This window comes from Hordeum vulgare, chromosome 7H, assembly GCF_904849725.1.
Source record: "Hordeum vulgare subsp. vulgare chromosome 7H, MorexV3_pseudomolecules_assembly, whole genome shotgun sequence".
Taxonomy (NCBI): domain Eukaryota; kingdom Viridiplantae; phylum Streptophyta; class Magnoliopsida; order Poales; family Poaceae; genus Hordeum; species Hordeum vulgare.
In genome coordinates, this window is record NC_058524.1 from 60,464,692 (window position 1) to 60,490,823 (window position 26,132).

Here is a 26,132-nt window from a genome sequence, read left to right on the forward strand (position 1 = left end):
AACAAGTCCAACGAAGCTATCCAAATCGTCCATCCGCGTTCGATTGGATCCGTGTGGATAAAAGTGAAGCTCCAATGCAGCGACCCAAACCTAAAACGCGACCGTTTCGTGTTCATGCAGACTCATTTCCGACCCAAAGTTGCGTTTGAAATGTGTCGATGCGGACGCGAAACGAACACGACGCGCGCTTTCTCATGTCCGCGGCCGTCCACACGTGGCGTTCGGTCAAAGTCAGCATCGTCTTTATTAACAACGACCACCCACAACAGGGTCACGCGCCAGGCATCTTTTTTTTTTAATCCGAGCGGGGGTGGGGGCTCATCCTCTTCCAGAAGTCGCCCCCATCCCCATCTAGCAACCCACTGCTTCCTCACCGGCTGCAAACCCTAACTACCATCATGGGGTTCTTCTTCACGAAAGACAATGACGAGTCCCCCACCGTCTCTCCTCGCGCGTCGGCATCTTCCCGTCCACCTCGCCAGCGTACCAGTGCACCAGGCGCGGTGGCACTGGGAGCACCGTGTCCTCCTGTCCTACCCCAATGTTACGCTACCGCGCGACTGGCATATGGATCCAAAGAGAATCCTAGTGCCACCTGGAGCACTGGCGGCAACGGTGGGTGAGGCAGGAGGACGCGGCGGCGGCGGCCTTCCCTGGACAGGCCTGGCGCCGACGCTCGTCGACTTCACCGACCCAAACTACGATGAGAAGGACGCCTAGGACAGAAGGTTGACGATAGTTTATATTACATTAAACATAAATTAATTTAAATAAATGTTCTGCATTTTTTAAATGTTTATTTTTTGCACCGCCCAAAAATTAATCGTTGGCTGCGTTCCGCGCAAGCACTGACCCAATTGCAAAAGTGAACATGGATGTTCGTCGGGCCGATTCAAACGTATAAAATGCGATAAAAAATAGTCTGTTTGGGTCAGCGCGTTACTCTTAAAGCATCTCCAACAGCTGCACTCAAAAATGCGCATGCGCGCTAAAATGCAATTTTAGCGTGCGCCGGTTCAGCAAAAGCGGGGAAATCAGACGCGCGGAAAACGAATGCACACGCGGGGAAAAAGCTGGCGGGCGTGCGCTAGATTTGGCGCGCGGCGGCCAGCGCGCCTATAAAATGCAGCGCCCGCCACGCGCCCTTTCACCGAATCAGTCGCTCCCTCGTCTCGCCACGCGTCCTCCTACAATGAACTCTGGGCTAACCCCTTCAGCATGATGGAGGAATCGGACACCTGCGCGTCGGAGTACGACGACAACGATAAGCAGTAATTTTTTATCGGTTTTTTTATCTATGCTATGCTATGTAGTTTTTTTAATCTATTTAAGCTATCTATGCAACTATGTTATGTATCGTTTAATCATATAATAATTAAAAATGCATGTTATATACGTTAAATTTTTGCGTGTCTATCGAAGTGCCCCGCGTCAAATTTTATGGCTTTCCCAGCGCGTTAAATTTCGATGTATGCACGCTGTAAATTATATTTTTGTGCGTTTGTTGGAGATGCTCCAACAGGCGCCAAAAAACTGCTCCGCGCGCTAAAAGATCCGTTTTTTGGACGCCGGACTGCTCCAGAAGAAGCTGCAAAATGCTGTGCGCGCTAAAAACTTCTGGGCGCGCGCTTAAAAACGCTATCGCGCGCAGCATATTCGGTGCGCCGGCTTGCGCGCGCAGCAAACTCTGAGCGGCTGCAGATGGGACCGCTGGATCAGACTGGATTGGACGCCGCACTAGCGCGCCTCTGTTGGAGATGCTCCGGTCCCCGCGCTTCAAAACTGCTATAGTGACGCGCTAAAAAATTTATTGGGCGCGTATTTTTTGCGCTGTCCTTAGAGATGCCCTTAGCGCATGTTCCACCCCTCGCATTGAAAGTTTGAAACATGGATTTGGTATCTTTCCATGCTTAAAATGAAGTCGCAGCTCGGCAGAGAACCGAGCCCCAACAACTGGCGACATCTCCGGCTAGCTCTAACAGCTCAGTCCTCACTCATGGCAGTGGAGATCCTCGAGTCCTGCATGGTGACGCCCAGCGAGGCGACGCCGAAGCACGCGGTGTGGCTCTCCAACCTCGACCTGCTGGTGGCCAGGGGCCACACGCCCACAGTCTACACCTACCGGCCATGCTCCGACCCGGCCTTCTTCTCGCCGGACGTCCTCAAGGCCGCGCTGTCCAGGGCGCTCGTCCCGTTCTACCCACTCGCCGGCCGGCTCGCGCAGGACGACGCGGGACGCCCGGAGATCAGCTGCAGCGGCGAGGGGGTCCTCTTCCTCACTGCGCGGGCGGACTCCACGCTCGACGTCCTCGGTGATTTGGCCCCGTCCGACGAGCTGCGGCGGACGCTTGTCCCCTCGGCCGACGCCAGCGGCCTCGGCGGCATCTTGGCTATGTTTCAGTTGACGTCTTTCGAGTGCGGCGGGGTGTGCCTGGGCGCGGCCATCCACCACACGGCGGCGGACGGGCTCGCGGCGCTCGATTTCGTGAACGCCTGGGCTGCCATCACGAGGGGCGACGCCGGCGTGCCCGCGGCGAGCCCCTGCCTCGACCGCACGCTCCTCCGCGCGCGCTCCCCTCCCTCCGTGCTCTTCGATCACGCCGAGTACTCCCGGCGCGGCGGCGGCGAGTCGAAGCCCAGAGTCACTTTCGGCTCCGTCATCCTCCCCATGTCCAAGGACCAGATCGACGCGCTCAAGGGCGGCGCCGGCCAGGGCAAGAGGCTCTCCACGTTCAAGGCCGTGGTTGCCCACGTGTGGCGGTGCGCGTGCAAGGCGCGCGGGCTCGCGGCAACGGAGGACACACGGCTGTACATGACGGCCGACGCGCGCTCCCGCGTCCACCCGCCGCTCCCACGCGGCTACTTCGGCAACGCCATCTTCCGCGCGTCGGCGGCGACCAAGGTCGGCGACGTCGCCTCCGGGCCGCTGGACGCCGTCGCGGAGAAGGTCACCGGCGCGACCGCCCGGCTGGACGACGAGTACGTGCGGTCGCTGCTGGACCACCTGGAGCTGCAGGCGGCGGACGCGTCGGGGCTGCGCAAGGGGGAGTGGGTCATGCCGGAGACCGACCTGTGGGTGATAAGCTGGCAGGGGCTGCCGATCTACGGCGCCGACTTCGGCTGGGGGCGGCCGGCGTTCATGGGCAGGGCCTGCCTCCAGTTCAGCGGCCTCGTGTACCTCGTGCCTGGCCCCGACGACGACGGCCGGCTGGACGTCGTGGTGGCCATGGAGCCCGAGAGCCTGGCCAGGTTCAAGGAGGCGTTCTACCAGGAGCTCATGCGCTAGAAGTTCGAAAACGAAGTCTTCGGTTCATAAAATGCTCCATGATCCGAGCATAAAAATAAGTGCAAAGCTAAAATAAAAACTGCCACAGCGCTCGAAATCAATTCCAAAGTAGAGTCTACGATGGTAGTAAGCTGTATGGCGTTGCCATTTGATGCGAGATTGATAGATGTTGAACACCGCGTCTAGGCGTCTACACGTCGGAGTACCCTTGTCGCTTGCATGCATAGTGTTCATGAACAGTGGTGTCACTACACGTGCAGCACCTGAGCAGGTGCGGTGGTGTTCTACCAGCAAGAGCTCATGCACTGCAACAAATTTCCTTCCCTGTGCCTCTTACTCGTTTCCGTGGTATTCATGAAGGGTGGTGTCTGTACGTACTCCTATGTGCTACGTGTAGCGTCCCAGCAGCCTAGCACATATGCAGCGGACGCGTCACAAGGATAATGCCAACGCAAAACGGTCTAGAGACCGGTGATGCTTGATAAACTACTACGTGTATGTCATTGCTTACGTACTTAGTAGGTCAAAAAAACTAAACTTTTTTTGCGGGTAAGTAGGTTAATAACCTGCTTAGTAGAGTATCTAACACGACACATATATTTTACTCAAAGCTATTGTAGGTTGTTAGAGCATCTACATCCGGAATTTGTGAACGACACTAAAGGATCAGCCTTAAATAATGCAATGAACATCTTAAATTTCATATCTTAAATTTATACAAACCATGTAATTACTATGTACATGCATGCATATATCGTTCGGCTACTATGCAATGGATTACAATTAACATGCTATTACACTATTAAAATTTGACATGTTTAGTTACGATGGACATCAGTGAGAGTTGCCCTTAATTATCTTTCCTGGAGCCCTTGTTGTCCTTCTCGCGGAAGTACCAGTCAAAGACACAGTACGGATCGAGCCAGATCTACTCGTCACCGAAAATGTCCTCGTCGCCGCTCAACTCCTCCACTTCCTTCGATGACAGTCTGGTCATTTCATGGACCACCCGATTCTAATTGTTGGCGAGGACGCGCATGTTCCTCGTTTGCCATTTCTCCAAAATACGGATGCAAATGGCTTCCTCCTTTGCAACCGCCCGCACCACCGCATCAGCCGCCTCCGCCTGCGCCATTTCCTCCGCGAGGCCTCAACGACCCTTATCCACTCCTTTCCACTGCGGGCAGCCCGTTCCCTGTGGGACTCGAAGGCCGCTAGACCGGTCGATGGATCCGCCCATCGGGACCTCGATGATCTTGTCCTAGAAGAATCGAGCGCACGTTGAGCGTATGCTATGGAGTGATCCCGCCGTCAGCCGGGTGCTATCCTTGCGAGAGCGGCGGTGTGCAATGCGAACCGTCATTGACTCCTTCATTTCGCAGAGGACGACCCCACATTCGAAGGATCTGGACTAATCGGAGTCGGATCCGCTGCCCTCCATGTCGTAGAAGGCCAAAGATCATCGAAGGTGAGGTAGGGTGGCGGATGAGAGTGGAGACAAGTGTAGTGAAGTGGCTAGGGTTTGGTACGCCGAACGGATGAGGACGAATATATGTGGGGTCGATGCTGGTCAGGCATGTCTGGATACGTCTGGGCTCTCTATATACACTTCATGTTTGGGCTGGATATATATGAGGGATGTTGGTTTGAAAGGTTCGGTTGGATTGTGTTTTTGTGATTGATGAGTGATCAAACTTTGGACGTTTGAGATGAGTACGAGGATCCATCTCACTCGTGTATTCATCGATAATCAGGGCCATTCCGGGAGACCAATTACAAACGATGCAATGACTGCAAGCAACAAATTTACTCATAGGAGTACGAGCAACGCACTTCACTTGAATAAAGGAAGACACAAAAGTTATTATTAATAGTACTCCCTCCGTTCTTAAATATAAGACCTTTTAAAAATTTCACTATAAACTACATACGGATGTACGTAGTCATATTTTAGAATGTAGATTCACTCATTTTGCTTCGTATCTAGTTCATAGTGTAATCTTTAAAAGGTCTTATATTTAGGAACGGTGGGAGTATATTTTTGTAGAAACATAATAATAGACGAGGCTGGTATAAGCAAATCTTAAATAGACAAAAAAATGGTACACTTAATTTATATTTATATTTATTGTAGCCTAAAAGGTCACTACTAGTACTATATTTTTGGAGAAACACAATACTTTTTTTGTCATGATTTTGAAGGCACGTTTGAAAAGTTTCTGAGACCAAGGTAATTATCGATTGGTTATGAAATGTAATAGGTGTAGATGCTAGGAATACATCTAATCAACTGAAAAAAAAAATAAGTGTTTGATGTTTCCACAACCGAGTTAATAACCAGTACATGTATGCATGCATCAACTTCGCCCGACGTGGGCAGCAAATTAGGAAAGCGCATGCATAAATAGTACTAATATTAATTAATAAAAATAATTATTTTCGTATTTTAAACCTTGTTTATTTTAAAAATGCATGTAAATTTAATTATGTCTTTTAAATCGTGACAGAGGAAGTAATAGAAGCTGATCATAACATTCGATGGATAGATACATAGAGCAACGGCTGGTGAACGGCTGTATCGTGCTGCGTGCCGCTTCCTCGTTTCCGCGGTATTCACGAGCGGTGGTGTCACTACATACTCCTATGTGCTACGTGTAGCGTCCGAGCAGCCTATCACATATGCAACAGACACGTCACAGGATAATGCCAACGCAAAACGCTCTAGAGAAAAGGGGGAAATATCTGATACTCCCGTCTTTGAGGTACTTCCGGTGCTCTAAACTCAAAAAGAATATCTTAAATGTTTTTAAAAATTCTGAAAAAAGGTGAATGTTTGTAAGCAATGTGACTACAACCCTTACAAATTTCAGGTACAAACTTGAAATGCACATTGAGAAACAAAAATATGAAATCCAGACGTGAATACTATCAATGTTGATTATTTTGTCTTTTTACACTATTCTCGTCAGATTTCACATTTTTGTTTCTCAATGTGCATTTTGAACTTGGACCTGAAATTTTTAGGTGTTGCAGTTACATTCTTTACAAACATTCATATTTTTTGGATTTTTTTAGACATTGACATACGTTTTTTAAAACTTGGAGCACCAGGAGTATCTCAAGGATGGAGTACCTGATACTTTTCCTAGAGACAAGTGATGCTTGATAAACTACTATGTCTATGTCATTGCTTACGCATCTAGTAGGTTAACAACCTGTTTAGAATCTAACTCCACACATATTTTACTCAAAATTATTACAGGCTGTTACAGTAGGGTTGTGTTTGTATCCATCTGACTCCTGTATTCATCGATAAATCAGAGCGCGCCATTCCGGGAGATCAATTACAAACGGCGCAAGCAACAAATTTACCAGCGGCGCACTTTACTTGCATATAAAGGAAGGCACAAAAGGCTCAAAGGATATATATAGAATACAAAGAAATACTTCCTCTATTCCAAAATAAGTTTTTTAATTTAATATAATATTATATTAAAGCTGGTATAAAGTTTAGATATTTATTTTGAAACGAAGGGAGTATGTAGATATGACATGCCAATTATGTGCATCCTTAATCGCACGTGAGTTTTGGAGGATTTCAACCTTTGTGTATGTTTTTCAGTCCCTGTTTGTTTAAAGAGTTCTATGATTTTTTTAGCCTTAACTAAAAAGTTCCTAGTCCATATCTATTTGATTTCACGGACTAAATATAGATTAAAGGTTATTAAATAACATGCTAAAAGACAATGTTACCCATACTAATGGATTAGAGGTTATTAAATGATATGCTAAAAGCAGGAGTACTGTTGGAAAAAATCCCCAAAAATCTTAAAAAGACTCTCCCTTAGGAACTTCTTTCTTTAGTCCCAAATATCCACTTTTAGTCTCTAAAAATTCCTCATATTTGATTTAGATGAAACTAAAAAAACTTTTTTTAATCCCTACATAAAAAAATCCTTGTAAACAAACATCCCATCAATTGTAGGAAGTTGTTTGCTTTTCCTTGATAAAAACGCTTTTGTTGACTTATAATGTTGTTTTAAGTGATACAAGCAAAATCAGTACACATCCAGCCTCAGCACGACTATGACGCACAAATAGAAACATCCACAAAGACCAAGAATACACCAGCGAAGATAAAGTGTGAATAGACCAGAAAAAAAAATGCTTAAGAGCATATACATCAGCAATCTGCAAATTTAGTATCATATACTCCCTTCGTTCCTAAATATAAGTCTTTTTAGAGATTTCACTAGTGGACTACATATAGATGTATATAAACATAATTTGGAGTATAGATTCACTCATTTTGCTTCATATGTAGATCCCTAGTGAAATGTCTTAAAAGACTTATATTTAGATGGAGTAACTGATAAGTCACCTATTTTGTCTCTGTAATATTAATTTAAATTTTTTGCACTTGCACCTACCACGCTTACCCAAGCATGAGTGAGTTTATAATCGGAGAGATGGCAGAGCAGCAGCCAGCTTCACATGCCGTGTGATCCAATGGGCAGTCTACCGCAGCACGCAGATGTCTCCTCCCTCCTCGCAGCTGCGGGCGGCCACCAGCCGCCGCTCACCGGCCGCGTGGCCATCGTGACCGGTGGCGCTGGCGGCATTGGCGCCGCCGTCACCGCGCACCTCGCATCCCTCGGCGCCCGCGTCGTCGTCGGTTACATCGGCGACTCGGCACCCGCGGACCAGCTGGTCGCATCCCTCAACGCGGCCGCGGCCGCAGGCAGCTCCGGCGGGCCACGCGCCGTCGCGGTGTGTGCGGACGTGTCGGACCCCGCGCAGGTGGAGGGCCTGTTCGACGCGGCGCAGGCGGCGTTCGGGCGCGACCTCCACATCGTGGTGGCGGCCGCCGGGTTCCAGGACGCGGCGTACCCGGCCATCGCGGACACCGAGCCGGAGCAGTGGGACCGCGCCTTCGGGGTCAACGCGCGCGGCACGTTCCTGTGCTGCCGGCAGGCGGCCCGGCGGCTCGTCAGAGGCGGCGGCGGGCGGATAGTCACCTTCTCGTCGTCGAACGTGGGGTCGCTCCGGCCAGGCTATGGCGCGTACGTGGCGACGAAGGCGGCCGTGGAGGCGATGACCAAGGTGCTGGCCAAGGAGCTCGCCGGGACGGGCATCACGGCCAACAGCGTGGCGCCGGGGCCGGTCGCCACGCCCATGTTCTACGCCGGGAAGTCCGAGGAGCGCGTGAGGGCCGTCGCCAGCGAGTGCCCCATGAAGCGCATCGGCGAGCCGGCGGACGTGGCGCCGGTGGTCGGCTTTCTCTGTGGTGACGCCGCCGGGTGGATTAACGGCCAGGTGATTCGGGTCAACGGTGGTTACGTGTAGTTTGTGCTGTTTGCTCATATCCGATGTCGGCGTGTAATAAGAGAATCTTCAACAACGGCACAAAAAATTCGGGTCTAATAAAAGTTATATCGCATTACTCTAGCAATTTTAATGCATGAGGACCAATATTGCTTTAACAAATGTTAAAAAACACGCGTCCAAAAATGCACGCAGCGTCAATTGTGAAACGCGCGCAATCTGACACCAAAATATGCTACGTGCGATAGAGATCTTCAGCGCGTGTCCAAATTTTTTAATGCATGCAGTATTTTACAACATAATTTTTTAATGCATGCAGTATTTTACAGCATGTGTTGGAGCTGTTCGATGCAAATTTTTTTTGGATTTTTAACGCGCAAAGCTTTTTTTGGGCATCTGTTGAAGATGCTCTAACTCGTTTGACCAAGAGGAAGGCCCGGTCTATCGATCTTCACGTTTTTTAACACGCCTTTTCGGTCTATCGATCTCCACATTTTTTTAACACAGCACAAATGTAATCGATCATATATATACGCGTATACGTTCATCCCTATGACACACACATATTCTATCCTTATGAACACCTTCGAGGGCATATGATCTTGAGATTGACGAACCCATCGTATGTGTCTCGTCGTCGACGGAAGCGTCTTTTCCCACTGAAAGCATATCGCCGGAAATCCTGAAATAAATCCACGAATGATTCAAGCACTAGGACTTGAACCCTGGTGGGCTCAAGATATCACTGTTCCTCTAACCATCCAACCACGTTGATTTACATGAATATAAATAAGCAATGTTTTTCCTTAAATATCATAACACAACTTTCCAGAGTGGATTTTATTGACTTAAAATGAACTATCAAGGGATACAAACACGATAAATACACAATCAAACTTTGCATAGTTAGGATGCACACAGTCAACATCGTCCTCACCTTGCAACTCGGACCAACCATTTTTTGACCTCAACAAGTTTACTATTAACTTGCAACCAAGTCCAATCTTTTCTTGTCTATAGTTGCAACAACCCTTAACTCACGTCGGATCCCTCCTTTAAGGCATCGCTGAGGTCCCCTCATAGACCGACTTGCATCGGTTGCTTCGGGTGGAAACACAGTTCCCCTTGTCGACAATAGCGACATGCCATCGTCACTCCCATTCCTAGAGGTGTTGTGTGGGGTTCACTAGTGTATTACTGGCTCATCTTCGTTGGTTTCGTTGTGCAGTGTGACTCTACAACTTGCATCTTATTGTGTGGTTGAGCTGCGGGTGTTGGTGTGGTCATGGCAAGCTATATTTGTGAAGATGGCTTTTCGGTTTCTTCCGGGGCAACTAGTTTGGCGTTGTTCATGGGAGCTGCAAAGGGAGCATTTTGTGTGCCGGCGGTGCGGCGTCCTTTGAGCCAAGGAGAGAGGGTAGTGGCCCTCTTCGAAGACAATATCGAACGGCATGTGTGACCTATTTTTAGCTTGTATGAAGTGAGAGAGGATGCATTCTTCCGATGTTGGGGACCCTTTTATGATCTTTACCTTTCCGCTGGTGATGATATCTGGTGGCGGGAGTCCCCATGGCTCGATAGCCATTGCAGATGGACTGACACGTTGTCCTCTCACTTTCCGGAGATCAAGGTGCCCCAGACGACCTTCTGTCCTGAGTTAAGGATGTTGGAGAACGTCGCATGGGAAACAAAAAATTTCCTACGCGCACGAAGACCTATCATGGTGATGTCCATCTACGAGAGGGGATGAGTGATCTACATACCCTTGTAGACCGCACAGCAGAAGCATTAGTGAACGCGGTTGATGTAGTGGAACATCCTCACGTCCCTCGATCCGCCCCGCGAACAATCCCGCGATCAGTCCCACGATCTAGTACCGAACGGACGGCACCTCCGCGTTCAGCACACGTACAGCTCGACGATGATCTCGGCCTTCTTGATCCAGCAAGAGAGACGGAGAGGTAGAAGAGTTCTTCGGCAGCGTGACGACGCTCGGGAGGTTGGTGATGACCTTGTCTCAGCAGGGCTCCGCCCGAGCTCCGCAGAAACGCGATCTAGAGGAAAAACCGTGGAGGTATGTGGTCGGGCTGCCGTGGAAAAGTCGTCTCAAATCAGCCCTAAAACCTCCGTATATATAGGTGGGAGAGAGGGGACCTTGCCTTGGGGCTCAAGGAGCCCCAAGGGGGTCGGCCGAGCCAAAGGGGGGAAGGACTCCCCCCAAACCGAGTCCTACTTGGTTTGGTGGGTGGAGTCCTTCTTTCCTTTCCCACCTCCTCCTTTTTTTTTCTTTTCTCTTTGATTTTTCTTCCAATGCGCATAGGGCCCTTTTGGGCTGTCCCACCAGCCCACTAAGGGCTGGTGCGCCACCCTCAAGGCCTATGGGCTTCCCCGGGGTGGGTGCCCCCCCCGGTGAACTCCCGGAACCCATTTGTCATTCCCGGTACATTCCCGGTAACTCCGAAAACCTTCCGGTAATCAAATGAGGTCATCCTATATATCAATCTTCGTTTCCGGACCATTCCGGAAACCCTCGTGACGTCCGTGATCTCATCCGGGACTCCGAACAACATTCGGTAACCAACCATATAACTCAAATACGCATAAAACAACGTCGAACCTTAAGTGTGCAGACCCTGCGGGTTCGAGAACTATGTAGACATGACCCGAGAGACTCCTCGGTCAATATCCAATAGCGGGACCTGGATGCCCATATTGGATCCTACATATTCTACGAAGATCTTATCGTTTGAACCTCAGTGCCAAGGATTCATATAATCCCGTATGTCATTCCCTTTGTCCTTCGGTATGTTACTTGCCCGAGATTCGATCGTCAGTATCCGCATACCTATTTCAATCTCGTTTACCGGCAAGTCTCTTTACTCGTTCCGTAATACAAGATCCCGTAACTTACACTAAGTCACATTGCTTGCAAGGCTTGTGTTTGATGTTGTATTACCGAGTGGGCCCCGAGATACCTCTCTGTCACACGGAGTGACAAATCCCAGTCTCGATCCATACTAACTCAACTAACACCTTCGGAGATACCTGTAGAGCATCTTTATAGTCACCAAGTTACGTTGCGACGTTTGATACACACAAAGCATTCCTCCGGTGTCAGTGAGTTATATGATCTCATGGTCATAGGAACAAATACTTGACACGCAGAAAACAGTAGCAACAAAATGACACGATCAACATGCTACGTCTATTAGTTTGGGTCTAGTCCATCACATGATTCTCCTAATGATGTGATCCCGTTATCAAGTAACAACACTTGCCTATGGCCAGGAAACCTTGGCCATCTTTGATCAACGAGCTAGTCAACTAGAGGCTTACTAGGGACAATGTTTTGTCTATGTATCCACACAAGTATTGTGTTTCCAATCAATACAATTATAGCATGGATAATAAACGATTATCATGAACAAAGAAACATAATAATAACTAATTTATTATTGCCTCTAGGGCATATTTCCAACAAAGGACTCGTCCAGGTCCATTCGATCTCGCCATCGAGGTTAGTTATACGGATTTAGATATCTTTCCTCCATTACATTGTGTGTGTGTCCATCAATTATTACAATGCTAACGAGGAGTGGTGTTGCACGCTGCTCATCAGAAAGAGAGAGCGACAACCCAGACACTTCTCGAGGAGAGGGACCGGGTGGTGGCGGAGAAGGAACTGCTGGCAGAGGAGATGATGGCTAGGTTGTTGGAGGAGGAGAGGGCACGGAATGAGGCGGCTCATCAGTCCATGTACGAGTTCCTCATGGTAAGTTTCTTCCGCATATTAGCCAAATCATGCATGTAATGTTCGTTTCATTACTAACTAATATAATTGACTCGTCAAAATCAAATGTGCAGTCTATGTGCGAGAAGACTGGTGAGACCCCTCCGCCAATGCAAGTCATTACTCCCGAGGGAACAGTGAGTTCTATTTGGCCATTAGGTACTAGTCTTAACATTTGAGTGCCATCGTACTAACTAGACATTGCAAATGATCTTTGATGCAACATAACTTTCGAGCCGCATCGCACAACCCTTTTCCAGGGCAACCTTCTCCAGGTGAAACCGGCCCTAGCAACCCAAGTGCTTGACCTCCGTGATGACGATGACGGTAAGTTTTCTCTAATGTTTTGCCATACTTAGCTTCGTACATGCTAGCTAGCCCTAATATGCCACATACTTAGCTTATTTTCCCCAAAAAAGACATACTTAGTTAATTATTCTCCAAAATGACATAATTAGCTTATTTAGTTCATTTATAACATAATTAGCTTAGTTACGTAAAAATGGCATAATAACCTTGGTTAGCTCATAAATGTTATATACGTAGCTTATTTTCCTTCAAAATGACATAATAAGCTAAGTTAGCTCAATAACGACCTATACTTACCTAAGTTAGCACAAAAATGACATATACTTACATTCTTTTCCTCAAAATTGACATAATAAGCTTAGCTATCTCTAAAATGGCATAATTACATAAGTTAGCTCTAAAATGACACAAATAATGAATAAGAAGAATAAAAACAAGGAAGAGGAGAAAAATAAAGAATAGAAGAAGAAAGAGAAGAAAATGAAAGAACAAAAGAAGAAGAATGAGAAGGAAAAGGATAAAAAGATAGAAGAGAAGAAGAAAGATGAGAAAAAGAGAGAAGAAGAAGAAAATATATTCTTATTCTCCCCTTTTCTCTTCTTTCTTTTTCTCCATCTTCTACTCCTTCTTCTTACTCTTATTCTTCTTCTTTCTTCTTCTTCTTTCTTTCTTATTATTTTTCTTCTCTTTCTTCCTCCTCCTCCTCCTCCTCCTCCTCTTCTTCTTCTTCTTCTTCTTCTTCTTCTTCTTCTTCTTCTTCTTCTTCTTCTTCTTTATCTTCTTCTCTTAGTCTTCTTCTTCTTCTTCTTCTTCTTCTTCTTCTTCTAGTCGTCTTCTTCTTCTTCTTCTTCTTCTTCTTCTAGTCTTCTTCTTCTTCTTCTTCTTCTTCTTCTTCTAACTTTCTTATTCCCATTTTGCAGATTTGATTCATTTCATGGGAGCTGGCATTGATGGACGACTAGTGTTTAGTTTTTGTTTTGATTTGTATTGATGAACAGTGTGAAACTATGTATGTATATATGGATGAACAGTGTGAAAATGCAGCTTGTTACTATATATGGCCTATGCTTCATCTTGTTACTATATATGGCCTATGCTTCATCTTGATTTGTATTGTTGGAATACATGGCCTATGCTTCAGATTGATTTATATTGTTGGAATACGTGGCCTATGCTTAAGTTTGTTACTATATATATCATATGTGTTGTGAAAATGCACAAAAATAGCAGAAAATAGATTAAAAAGTGGTAATACAGGCACTTTGTCGTCCACTAGTGGACAACAAAGGTGCCACGTGACAGTAACCTGTGTAATATGGGAGCACCATGTATGACCCATTTGGTCATTCCGCCGTCCGCTGGGAGACGACAAAGACCAATCACACCAGAAGGCAAAGAGGAATCCGGAGTGACGTGCAACACATGCCTGCTGACGTCATAGGGCCGATGACAAAGGTTCATGTACGTTCATCGTGCATAGGCGGACGACAAAGTGTGCCGTTAGCCACCTAACGGGGCTAATAGCTATACTTTTTCGTCCAACACCTTTGCCGTCAGCTAGTCCAGGAACGCGGATGACAAAAATCTTCGTCGTTTGCTATGGTTCTGCAAACGGCAAATACGGCCATTACAGTGAATTTCAGTGCTAAAATTGGGACCGTGAGCCAAAGGACGACAAAGGTGTTTGCCGTCAGTGTCCTGGTCCTTTGCCGTCCACTATAGTAGACGACAAAGTCACTGATTCGTGTAGTGCTTATGCAACCACAATTTTCTCTTCACTATCATCCCTTTCTCCTCCCGCGAAAACTCCGAAACATCACTATACCCTTAACTCAGGCCTTCTTTGTGCAACATAATTTTATTCTTCACTCACCGCATTTTCTTCACCACTGTTCCAAGCCTTTTAAGACATCTTTTTGCCTGTGTAATCATCCCCATCAATCTCAAAGTCTGGAGATGAATTTGTCATCTCATCTTCTTCATCATCGTCTCCATCTTCACCACTAGACTCTTCTTCTTTAGTAGTATCCCCATGTTCAACATGAGCTTATGTAATGTACGAACTCCAACTCTGTTGTGTGTTTAGATTCGCTTCACAAGGGTGAACAACACCATCTTGTGATACACTTAAACACAAAACCAGACCCCCCCCAATGGGCTGCCTACTGCAACTTGATCTTCATAAAGATTGGTACCCCTATTAAATTCATCATCCATGTCCTCATTAGCCTTACCCACTATGATATTTAGAATAGTCACATAAGAGTGGTCAATCAGTTCCTCTACTACCTCTCGACTATCCAAAATAATACCCTATCCATACCAATTCCATCATCCTTCACACAATACATCTAGTCATCTGACTCATACCATTTAGCGAGTCTCAATAAGTGCAATCAAATTAAGAAATGTTATGTTTTAAAAAGAGAAGTTTCTGCCCATGTTGCCTCTGGAAATGCAGCCTCACCTCCCAAATGTCATCATCCATCATGTATTAAATGAATTGTTACTTCACAAATCACTCTAACATGGAGTCAATCCAAACTTAACTAAATAAATGCACTCCAACAAATTCAGTAATGTTAAGCAGAAATACTGAATCAAAGTTAAGAGCTAAAAGTGGTGATCCTTACTGAATTCAAACTTAACTGCATCATAGTGCATCATTATTTCCTATGTACAACATCCAAACTAAGTACAAAATCTTACCTCCATATGAGAATCACTACTGCATCCAAACTAAACTGAAATTTTCAAGAATTTAACGTTAACCTAAATTTAGACATCCACAACTAATTTACATAGTGAGCATTCAAGAGAATGAGTAGATGAAGAAAGAAAGCTTACTCAACGCCTCCAAATGCTAAAGCCTAGCGATGGGCGCTTGTCGGCTCCGTGGCAACGACACTAGCCAAAGCCTTAGCTGCTATGTACTCAAGTGACGGCTCCTACTACGCTGGTTGTAACGGTGTAGGTTGTGCCGCGGTGTAGTCTGCCTCCGCATTAGAGGTGTGGGTTGTGGCGCCGCAAGCGGTGTTGGCTGCTGCGGCTGCTGCATTGCGAAGCTACCGTTACCGAGCCAATTATCCACTTCTGAAAACTTTCCGCCATCTCCCCCGATGCCCCCTCCCACCATCGAGTCATCGCCGTCGAACGGTTTCGCTCCCGCTGCCACCATCGCCTAGGTTAACCAGATCGAGGAAGAGTGACGGGAGAGTGTGAGAGGGAGTGAACTGGCTCGTGCCGTCTTCACCCGGTCGTAACAAACGCGCCCCTGTCAGCATGCACGCTGTCTGCCAAAGTCATGTGAACCTAAGTGCTCTTGAAAGTTAACTGTTCAACCGCTTCGTTTTTCTAAACAGTAAATCAAAATAGTGGTAGCATTTACACTTTTTAAAGAAATTGGTAGTTTCTTTAACACTTGATGGTAGTTATTTGCTATTGGCTTGTTTTTTTTCATGGTAGAAAAGTTCTCGCATGAGATCCATTTCAATTTTCAGATCATTTGAATATCTGAGCAACTCTCGGCGAAAAAGATAAATCGGATAGAATAATGCATGAACAGCAACTTTTTACAGATTTGGAATTTGTCTTTTTTGTTTAGAGTTGTTCACATGTCCAAATAATTTGAAAATTAGAGCGGATTTCACGTATCAAATTATCTACCATGCAAAAAATTGAAATATTTTAATTTTTCTATTTTGTTTAAAAAAATCCAGTACGGATGTAGATGAGTCTGGGCTCGGATTATTCGTCTTCCTAATCCTTACTTTTATTTTGTGGGAAAAACTGCAACATAGTAGGATATATTATATGGGTGTGTCTAGCGTACATCTAAATGTGACATAGTTATTGCACATCTAAATGATTAAATTGAAAAAAATACCTACATAAATCTTTAAATTAGACCGATGATATAGAAATTAGATGCACAATACTTATTTCACATCTAGGTGTGTTTTAGCAAAACCGATAGTTTTTATTGGATACATGGCCTATGCTTTAGCTTGCTACTATTTAAATCATATATATATATATATATATATATATATGTTGTCAAAATGCACGAAAATAGCAGAAAATAGATTGAAAAGTGGTAATACAGGCACTTTGCCGTCCGCCAACGGACGATAAAGGTTCCACGCGGCAGTAACATGTGCAACCTGAAAGCACCATGTATGACTCATTTGGTCATTATGTCGTTCGCTAGCAGACGACAAAGACCAAGCATAGCAGAAGGCAAAGAGGAATCAGGAGTGACGTGCAACACACGCCTACTGACGTCATAGGGCCGACGACAAAGGTTCTTGTACATTTATCGTCCGTAGGTGGACGACAAAGTGTGTCGTTGGCCACCTAACGGGGCTAATAGGTATACTTTGCCGTCCAGCACCTTTGCCGTCATCTATTCCAGGAACGTAGATGCCAAAAATCATTACCGTCTGTTGTGGTTCCACAGGCAGCAAATACGGTCATTACCGTGAATTTCAGTGTTGAAAGTGGGGCCGTGAGCCAAAGGACGACAAATGTGTGTGACGTCAATGTCCTGGTCCTTTGTCGTCCACTATAGTAGTCTAGTGCTTATGCCACCACAATTTCCTCTTCACTATCATCCCTTTCTTCTCTTGCGAAAACTCTGAAACATCACTACCCCCTTAACTCAAGCCTTCTTTGTGCAACATAATTTTATTCTTCACTCACCGCATTTTCTTCACCACTCTTCCAAGCCTTGTAAGACATCCTTTTGCCTCTGTAATCATCCCTATCAATCTCAAAGTCTGGAGATGAATTTGCCATCTCATCTTCTTCACCATCATCTCCATCTTCACCACTAGACTCTTCTTCTTTAGTAGTATCCCCATGTTCAACATGAGCTTATGTAGTGTACGAACTGCAACTTTGTTGTGTGTGTTAGATTCGCTTCACAAGGGTGAACAACACCATCTTGTGATACACTTAAAGACAAAACCACACCCCCAATGGGATGCCTACTGCAACTTGCTCTTCATAAAGATTGGTACCACTATTAAATTCGTCATCTTTGTCCTCATTAACCTTACCCACTACGATATTTAGAATAGTCCCATAAGAGTGGTCAATCATTTCCTCTACTACCTCTCGACTGTCCAAAAGTAATACCCCATCCATACCAATTCCATTATCCTTCACACAGTACATCTAGTCATCTGACTCATACCCCTTAGTGAGTCTCAATAAGTGCAATCAAATTCAAAAAATGTTATGTGTGAAAAAGAGAAGTTTCTGCTCATGTTGCCTCTGCCCTGGAAATGCAGCCTCACCTCCCAAATCTCATCATCCAACTTGCATTAAATGAACTGTTACTTCACAAACCACTCTAACAAGGAGTCAATCCAAACATAACTGAACAAATGCACTGCAACAAATTCAGTAATGTTAAGCAGAAATACTGCATCAAAGTTAAGAGCTAAAAGTGACGATCCTTACTGAATTCAAGCATAACTGCATCATAGTGTTGGGGAACGTCGCATGGGAAACAAATTTTTTCCTACGCGCACGAAGACCTATCGTGGTGATGTCCATCTACGAGAGGGGATGAGTGATCTACATACCCTTGTAGACCGTACAGCAGAAGCGTTAGAGAACGCGGTTGATGTAGTGGAACGTCCTCACGTCCCTCGATCCGCCCCGCGAACAATCCCGCGATCAGTCCCACGATCTAGTACCGAACGGACGGCACCTCCGCGTTCAGCACACGTACAGCTCGACGATGATCTCGGCCTTCTTGATCCAGCAAGAGAGACGGAGAGGTAGAAGAGTTCTTCGGCAGCGTGACGGCGCTCCGGAGGTTGGTGATGACCTTGTCTCAGCAGGGCTCCGCCCGAGCTCCGCAGAAACGCGATCTAGAGGAAAAACCGTGGAGGTATGTGGTTGGGCTGCCGTGGAAAAGTTGTCTCAAATCAGCCCTAAAACCTCCGTATATATAGGTGGGAGGGAGGGGGCCTTGCCTTGGGGTCCAAGGACCCTCAAGGGGGTCGGCCGAGCCAAGGGGGAGGACTCTCCCCCCCAAACCGAGTTGGACTAGGTTTGGTGGGAGGGAGTCCTCCTCCCTTCCCACCTCCTCCTTTTTTCTTTTCTTTTCCTCTTGATTTTTCTTCTCTTGGCGCATAGACCACTTGTGGGCTGTCCCACCAGCCCACTAAGGGCTGGTGTGTCTCCCCCAAGGCCTATGGGCTTCCCCGGGGTGGGTTGCCCCCCGGTGAACTCCCGGAACCCATTCGTCATTCCGGTACATTCCCGGTAACTCCGAAAACCTTCCGGTAATCAAATGAGGTCATCCTATATATCAATCTTCGTTTCCGGACCATTCCGGAAACCCTCGTGACGTCCGTGATCTCATCCGGGACTCCGAACAACATTCGGTAACCAACCATATAACTCAAATACGCATAAAACAACGTCGAACCTTAAGTGTGCAGACCCTGCGGGTTCGAGAACTATGTAGACATGACCCGAGAGACTCCTCGGTCAATATCCAATAGCGGGACCTGGATGACCATATTGGATCCTACATATTCTACGAAGATCTTATCATTTGAACCTCAGTGCCAAGGATTCGTATAATCCCGTATGTCATTCCCTTTGTCCTTCGGTATGTTACTTGCCCGAGATTCGATCGTCAGTATCCGCATACCTATTTCAATCTCGTTTACCGGCAAGTCTCTTTACTCGTTCCGTAATACAAGATCCCGCAACTTACACTAAGTTACATTGCTTGCAAGGCTTGTGTGTGATGTTGTATTACCGAGTGGGCCCCGAGATACCTCTCCGTCACACGGAGTGACAAATCCCAGTCTTGATCCATACTAACTCAACTAACACCTTCGGAGATACCTGTAGAGCATCTTTATAGTCACCCAGTTACGTTGCGACGTTTGATACACACAAAGCATTCCTCCGGTGTCAGTGAGTTATATGATCTCATGGTCATAGGAATAAATACTTGACACGCAGAAAACAGCAGCAACAAAATGACACGATCAACATGCTACGTCTATTAGTTTGGGTCTAGTCCATCACGTGATTCTCCCAATGACGTGATCCAGTTATCAAGCAACAACACCTTGTTCATAATCAGAATACACTGACTATCATCGATCAACTGGCTAGCCAACTAGAGGCATGCTAGGGACGGTGTTTTGTCTATGTATCCACACATGTAAATGAGTCTTCATTCAATACAATTATAGCATGGATAATAAACTATTATCTTGATACAGGAATTATAATAATAACTATATATTTATTATTGCCTCTAGGGCATAATTCCAACAGTCTCCCACTTGCACTAGAGTCAATAATCTAGCCCTCACATCACCATGTGAATTACATTGTAATAAATCTAACACCCATACAGTTCTAGTGTCGATCATGTTTTGGCCGTGGAAGAGGTTTAGTCAGCGGGTCTGCTACATTCAGATCCGTGTGCACTTTGCATATATTTACGTCCTCTTCCTCGACGTAATCCCGGATGAGGTTGAAGCGTCGTTTGATGTGTCTGGTCTTCTTGTGAAACCGTGGTTCCTTTGCTAAGGCAATGGCACCCGTGTTGTCACAGAACAAGGTTATTGGATCTAGTGCACTTGGCACCACTCCAAGATCCGTCATGAACTGCTTCATCCAGACACCCTCCTTAGCCGCCTCTGAGGCAGCCATGTACTCCGCTTCACATGTAGAATCTGCTACGACGCTTTGCTTGGAACTGCACCAGCTTACTGCACCCCCATTAAGAATAAACACGTATCCGGTTTGCGACTTAGAGTCGTCCGGATCTGTGTCAAAGCTTGCATCGACGTAACCTTTTACGGCGAGCTCTTCGTCACCTCCATACACGAGAAACATCTCCTTAGTCCTTTTCAGGTACTTCAGGATATTCTTGACCGCTGTCCAGTGATCCACTCCTGGATTACTCTGGAACCTACCTGCCATACTTATGGCCAGGCTAACATCCGGTCTAGTGCACAACATCGCATACATGATAGAACCTATGGCTGAAGCATAGGGACGGAGCGCATATGCTCTCTATCTTCATCAGTTGCTGGGCACTGAGTCTTACTCAATCTTGTACCTTGTAAAACTGGCAAGAACCCTTTCTTGGACTGTTCCATTTTGAACCTTTTCAAAACTTTATCAAGGTATGTGCTTTGTGAAAGTCCTATCAGACGTTTCGATCTATCCCTATAGATCTTAATGCCTAGAATGTAAGCAGCTTCTCCTAGGTCCTTCATAGAGAAACTTTTATTCAAGTAACCTTTTATGCTCTCCAAAAACTCTACGTTGTTTCCAATCAGTAATATGTCATCCACATATAATATTAGAAACGCCACAGAGCTCCCACTCACTTTCTTGTAAATACAAGATTCTCCAACCAATTGTATAAACCCAAATGCTTTGATCACCTCATCAAAGCATTTGTTCCAACTCCGAGATGCTTGCACCAGTCCATAAATGGATCGCTGGAGCTTGCACACCTTGTCAACATTTTTAGGATCGACAAAACCTTCGGGTTGCATCATATACAACTCTTCCTTAAGGAAACCGATAAGGAACGCCGTTTTGACATCCATCTACCAGATTTCATAATCGAAAAATGCAGCTATTGCCAACATGATTCTGACGGACTTAAGCATCGCTACGGGTGAGAAAGTCTCATCGTAGTCAACTCCTGGAACTTGTGAAAAACCCTTTGCCACAAGTCGAGCTTTATAAACGGTCACATTACCGTTAGCGTCCGTCTTCTTCTTAAATATCCATTTGTTCTGAATAGCCTTGCGGCCCTCAGGTAGTATCTCCAAAGTCCACACTTTGTTCTCATACATGGATCCTATCTTGGATTTCATGGCTTCTAGCCATTTGTTGGAATCTGGGCCCACCATTGCTTCTTCATAATTTGCAGGTTCATTGTTGTCTAACAACATGATTGATAAGACGGGATTACCGTACCACTCTGGAGCAGCGCGTGATCTCGTCGACCTGCGTGGTTCAACAGAAACTTGAACTGGAGTTTCATGATCATCATCATTAACTTCCTCCTCAACCGGCGTCGCAACGACAGAGGTTTCCCCTTGCCCTGCGCCACCATCCAGAGGGATGAGAGGTTCGACAACCTCGTCAAGTTCTATCTTCCTCCCACTCAATTCTCTCGAGAGAAACTCCTTCTCGAGAAAAGCTCCGTTTTTAGCAACAAACACTTTGCCCTCGGATTTGAGATAGAAGGTGTACCCAACTGTCTCTTTTGGGTAACCTATGAAGACGCACTTTTCCGCTTTGGGTTCCAGCTTTTCAGGCTGAAGCTTTTTGACATAAGCATCACATCCCCAAACTTTAAGAAACGACAACTTTGGCCTTTTGTCATACCACAGTTCGTATGGTGTCGTCTCAACGGATTTTGATGGTGCCCTATTTAAAGTGAATGCAGCTGTTTCTAATGCATAACCCCAAAATGATAACGGCAAATCAGTAAGAGACATCATAGATCGCACCATCTCTAACAAAGTACGATTACGACGTTCGGACACACCATTACGCTGTGGTGTTCCAGGCGGTGTTAACTGCGAAACAATTCCACATTGTCTTAAGTGAGCACCAAACTCGAAACTCAGATATTCACCCCCACGATCAGACCGTAGGAACTTGATCTTCTTGTTACGATGATTTTCCACTTCACTCTGAAATTGCTTGAACTTTTCAAATGTTTCAGACTTGTGCTTCATCAAGTAGACATAACCATATCTACTTAAATCGTCAGTGAAGGTGAGAAAATAACGATATCCGCCGCGTGCCTCTACGCTCATTGGACCACACACATCGGTATGTATGATTTCCAACAAGTCACTTGCACGCTCCATTGTTCCGGAGAACGGAGTCTTAGTCATCTTGCCCATGAGGCATGGTTCGCACGTGTCAAGTGAATCAAAGTCAAGTGACTCCAAAAGTCCATCAGCATGGAGTTTCTTCATGCGCTTTACACCAATATGACCCAAGCGACAATGCCACAAAAATATGGCGCTATCATTGTTTACTCTAACTCTTTTGGTCTCAATGTTATGTATATGCGTATCGCTATCAAGATTCAATATGAACAATCCTTTCACATTCGGTGCATGACCATAAAAGATGTTACTCATAGAAATAGAACAACCATTATTCTCAGACTTAAAAGAGTAACCGTCTCGCAATAAACAAGATCCGGAGATAATGTTCATGCTCAACGCAGGCACTAAATAACAACGATTTAAGTTCATCACTAATACCGATGGTAGCTGAAGTGACACACTGCCGACGGCGATTGCATCAACCTTGGAACCATTTCCTACGCGCATCGTCACTTCGTCTTTCGCCAGCCTTCGTCTATTCCGTAGTTCCTGCTTCGAGTTGCAAATGTGAGCAACAGAACCGTTATCGAATACCCAGACACTACTACGAGAGCCGGTTAAGTACACATCAATAACATGTATATCAAATATACCTGATTTTTCTTTGCCCGCCTTCTTATCTGCCAGATACTTGGGGCAATTGCGCTTCCAGTGACCCATACCCTTGCAATAGAAGCACTCTGTTTCAGGCTTAGGTCCAGCCTTGGGTTTCTTCGGCGGATTGGCAACAGGCTTGCCGCTCTTCTTCGAATTGCCCTTCTTGCCTTTGTCGTTTCTCTTGAAACTAGTGGTCTTGCTCACCATCAACACTTGATGCTCTTTACGGAGTTCAGACTCTGCGACTTTCAGCATCGCAAACAACTCGCCGGGAGACTTGTTCATCCCTTGCATGTTGTAGTTCAACACAAAGCCTTTATAGCTTGGCGGCAGTGATTGAAGGATTCTGTCAGTGATAGCTTCTTGCGGGAGTTCAATCCCCAGCTCAGCTAGACGGTTTGAGTACCCAGACATATTGAGCACATGTTCACTGACAGACGAGTTTTCCTCCATCTTGCAAGCATAGAATTTATCGGAGGTCTCATACCTCTCGATCCGGGCGTTCTTCTGAAAGATAAACCCCAACTCCTGGAACATCTCAAATGCTCCATGACGCTCCAAGCGACGTTGAAGTCCCGGTTCTAAGCCATACAAGACTGCACATTGAACTATTGAGTAGTCCTCCTTACATGCTAACCAAGCGTTCTTAACATCCTGATCAGCCGTAGCGGGTGGTTCATCTCCTAGCGCAGCATTAAGGAAATAATCCTTCTTCCCAGCTTGTAAGATTAGCTTAAGATTACGAGCCCAGTCTACAAAGTTGCTTCCATCATCTTTCAACTTAGCTTTCTCTAGGAACGTATTAAAATTCAGGATGGCTGTCGCGTGAGCCATGATCTACAACACAAATATATTCAAAGTGGACTTAGACTATGTTCAAGATAATTAGAGTTCAACTTACTCAAATTATATGCTAAACTCCCACTCAAAAAGTACATCTCTCTAGTCATTTGAGTGGTTCATGATCCACTTACACTATCCCAAGTCCGATCATCACGTGAGTTGAGTATAGTTTCAGTGGTAAGCATCCCTATGCTAATCATATCAACTATATGATTCATGATCGACCTTTCGGTCTCATGTGTTCCGAGGCCATGTCTGCACATGCTAGGCTCGTCAAGCTTAACCCGAGTGTTCCGCGTGCGCAACTGTTTTGCACCCGTTGTATGTGAACGTTGAGTCTTTCACACCCGATCATCACGTGGTGTCTCGAAACGACGAACTGTAGCAACGGTGCACAGTCGGGGAGAACACAATTTCGTCTTGAAATTTTAGTGAGAGATCACCTCATAATGCTACCGTCGTTCTAAGAAAAATAAGGTGCATAAAAGGATTAACATCACATGCAATTCATAAGTGACATGATATGGCCATCTTCACGTGCTTCTTGATCTCCATCACCAAAGCACCGGCACGATCTTCTTGTCACCGGCGCCACACCATGATCATCCATCAACGTGTTGCCATTGGGGTTGTCATGCTACTTATGCTATTACTACTAAAGCTACATCCTAGCAAAATAGTAAACGCATCTGCAAGCACAAACGTTAGTATAAAGACAACCCTATGGCTCCTGCCGGTTGCCGTACCATCGACGTGCAAGTCGATATTTCTATTACAACATGATCATCTCATACATCCAATATATCACATCACATCGTTGGCCATATCACATCACAATCATACCCTGCAAAAACAAGTTAGACGTCCTCTAATTTTGTTGTTGCATGTTTTACGTGGTGACCAAGGGTATTTAGTAGGATCGCATCTTACTTACGCAAACACCACAATGGAGATATATGAGTTGCTATTTAACCTCATCCAAGGACCTCCTCGGTCAAATCCGATTCAACTAAAGTTGGAGAAACCGTCACTTCCCAGTCATCTTTGAGCAAAGGGGGTTACTCGTAACGATGAAACCAGTCTCTCGTAAGCGTACGAGTAATGTCGGTCCAAGCCGCTTCAATCCAACAATACCGCAGAATCAAGAAAAGACTAAGGAGGGCAGCAAAACGCACATCACCGCCCACAAAAACTTTTGTGTTCTACTCGAGAAGACATCTACGCATGAACCTAGCTCATGATGCCACTCTTGGGGAACGTCGCATGGGAAACAAAAATTTTCCTACGCGCACGAAGACCTATCATGGTGATGTCCATCTACGAGAGGGGATGAGTGATCTACATACCCTTGTAGACCGTACAGCAGAAGCGTTAGAGAACGCGGTTGATGTAGTGGAACGTCCTCACGTCCCTCGATCCGCCCCGCGAACAATCCCGCGATCAGTCCCACGATCTAGTACTGAACGGACGGCACCTCCGCGTTCAGCACACGTACAGCTCGACGATGATCTCGGCCTTCTTGATCCAGCAAGAGAGACGGAGAGGTAGAAGAGTTCTCCGGCAGCGTGATGGCGCTCCGGAGGTTGGTGATGACCTTGTCTCAGCAGGGCTCCGCCCGAGCTCCGCAGAAACGCGATCTAGAGGAAAAACCGTGGAGGTATGTGGTTGGGCTGCCGTGGAAAAGTTGTCTCAAATCAGCCCTAAAACCTCCGTATATATAGGTGGGAGGGAGGGGGCCTTGCCTTGGGGTCCAAGGACCCTCAAGGGGGTCGGCCGAGCCAAGGGGGAGGACTCTCCCCCCCAAACCGAGTTGGACTAGGTTTGGTGGGAGGGAGTCCTCCTCCCTTCCCACCTCCTCCTTTTTTCTTTTCTTTTCCTCTTGATTTTTCTTCTCTTGGCGCATAGACCACTTGTGGGCTGTCCCACCAGCCCACTAAGGGCTGGTGTGTCTCCCCCAAGGCCTATGGGCTTCCCCGGGGTGGGTTGCCCCCCGGTGAACTCCCGGAACCCATTCGTCATTCCCGGTACATTCCCGGTAACTCCGAAAACCTTCCGGTAATCAAATGAG

The 26,132-nt window shown here is 46.2% G+C and overlaps 2 protein-coding genes across 2 annotated transcripts; both read left to right on the top strand.

The window, feature by feature from the left end:
• Nucleotides 1–1,835: 1,835 nt before the first annotated feature.
• Nucleotides 1,836–3,663, top strand: LOC123409667 (putrescine hydroxycinnamoyltransferase 1-like). The gene has a single exon (XM_045102537.1). The coding sequence runs from the start codon at nt 1,907–1,909 to the stop codon at nt 3,284–3,286; it is 1,380 nt and encodes a 459-aa protein (XP_044958472.1). The 5' UTR covers nt 1,836–1,906; the 3' UTR covers nt 3,287–3,663.
• A 4,094-nt stretch (nt 3,664–7,757) lies between these two features.
• On the top strand, nt 7,758–8,738 carry LOC123410249 (NADPH-dependent aldehyde reductase-like protein, chloroplastic). Its single transcript, XM_045103159.1, has one exon. It carries the CDS (start codon nt 7,781–7,783, stop codon nt 8,630–8,632), a length of 852 nt encoding a protein of 283 aa, XP_044959094.1. The 5' UTR covers nt 7,758–7,780; the 3' UTR covers nt 8,633–8,738.
• The last annotated feature ends 17,394 nt before the right edge of the window (nt 8,739–26,132 follow it).

Excerpts from the sequence above, each read along its gene's own strand:
- LOC123409667 (XM_045102537.1), top strand. The coding sequence starts at position 1,907 with ATGCTTAAAATGAAGTCGCAGCTCGGCAGAGAACCGAGCCCCAACAAC.
- LOC123410249 (XM_045103159.1), top strand. The coding sequence starts at position 7,781 with ATGCCGTGTGATCCAATGGGCAGTCTACCGCAGCACGCAGATGTCTCC.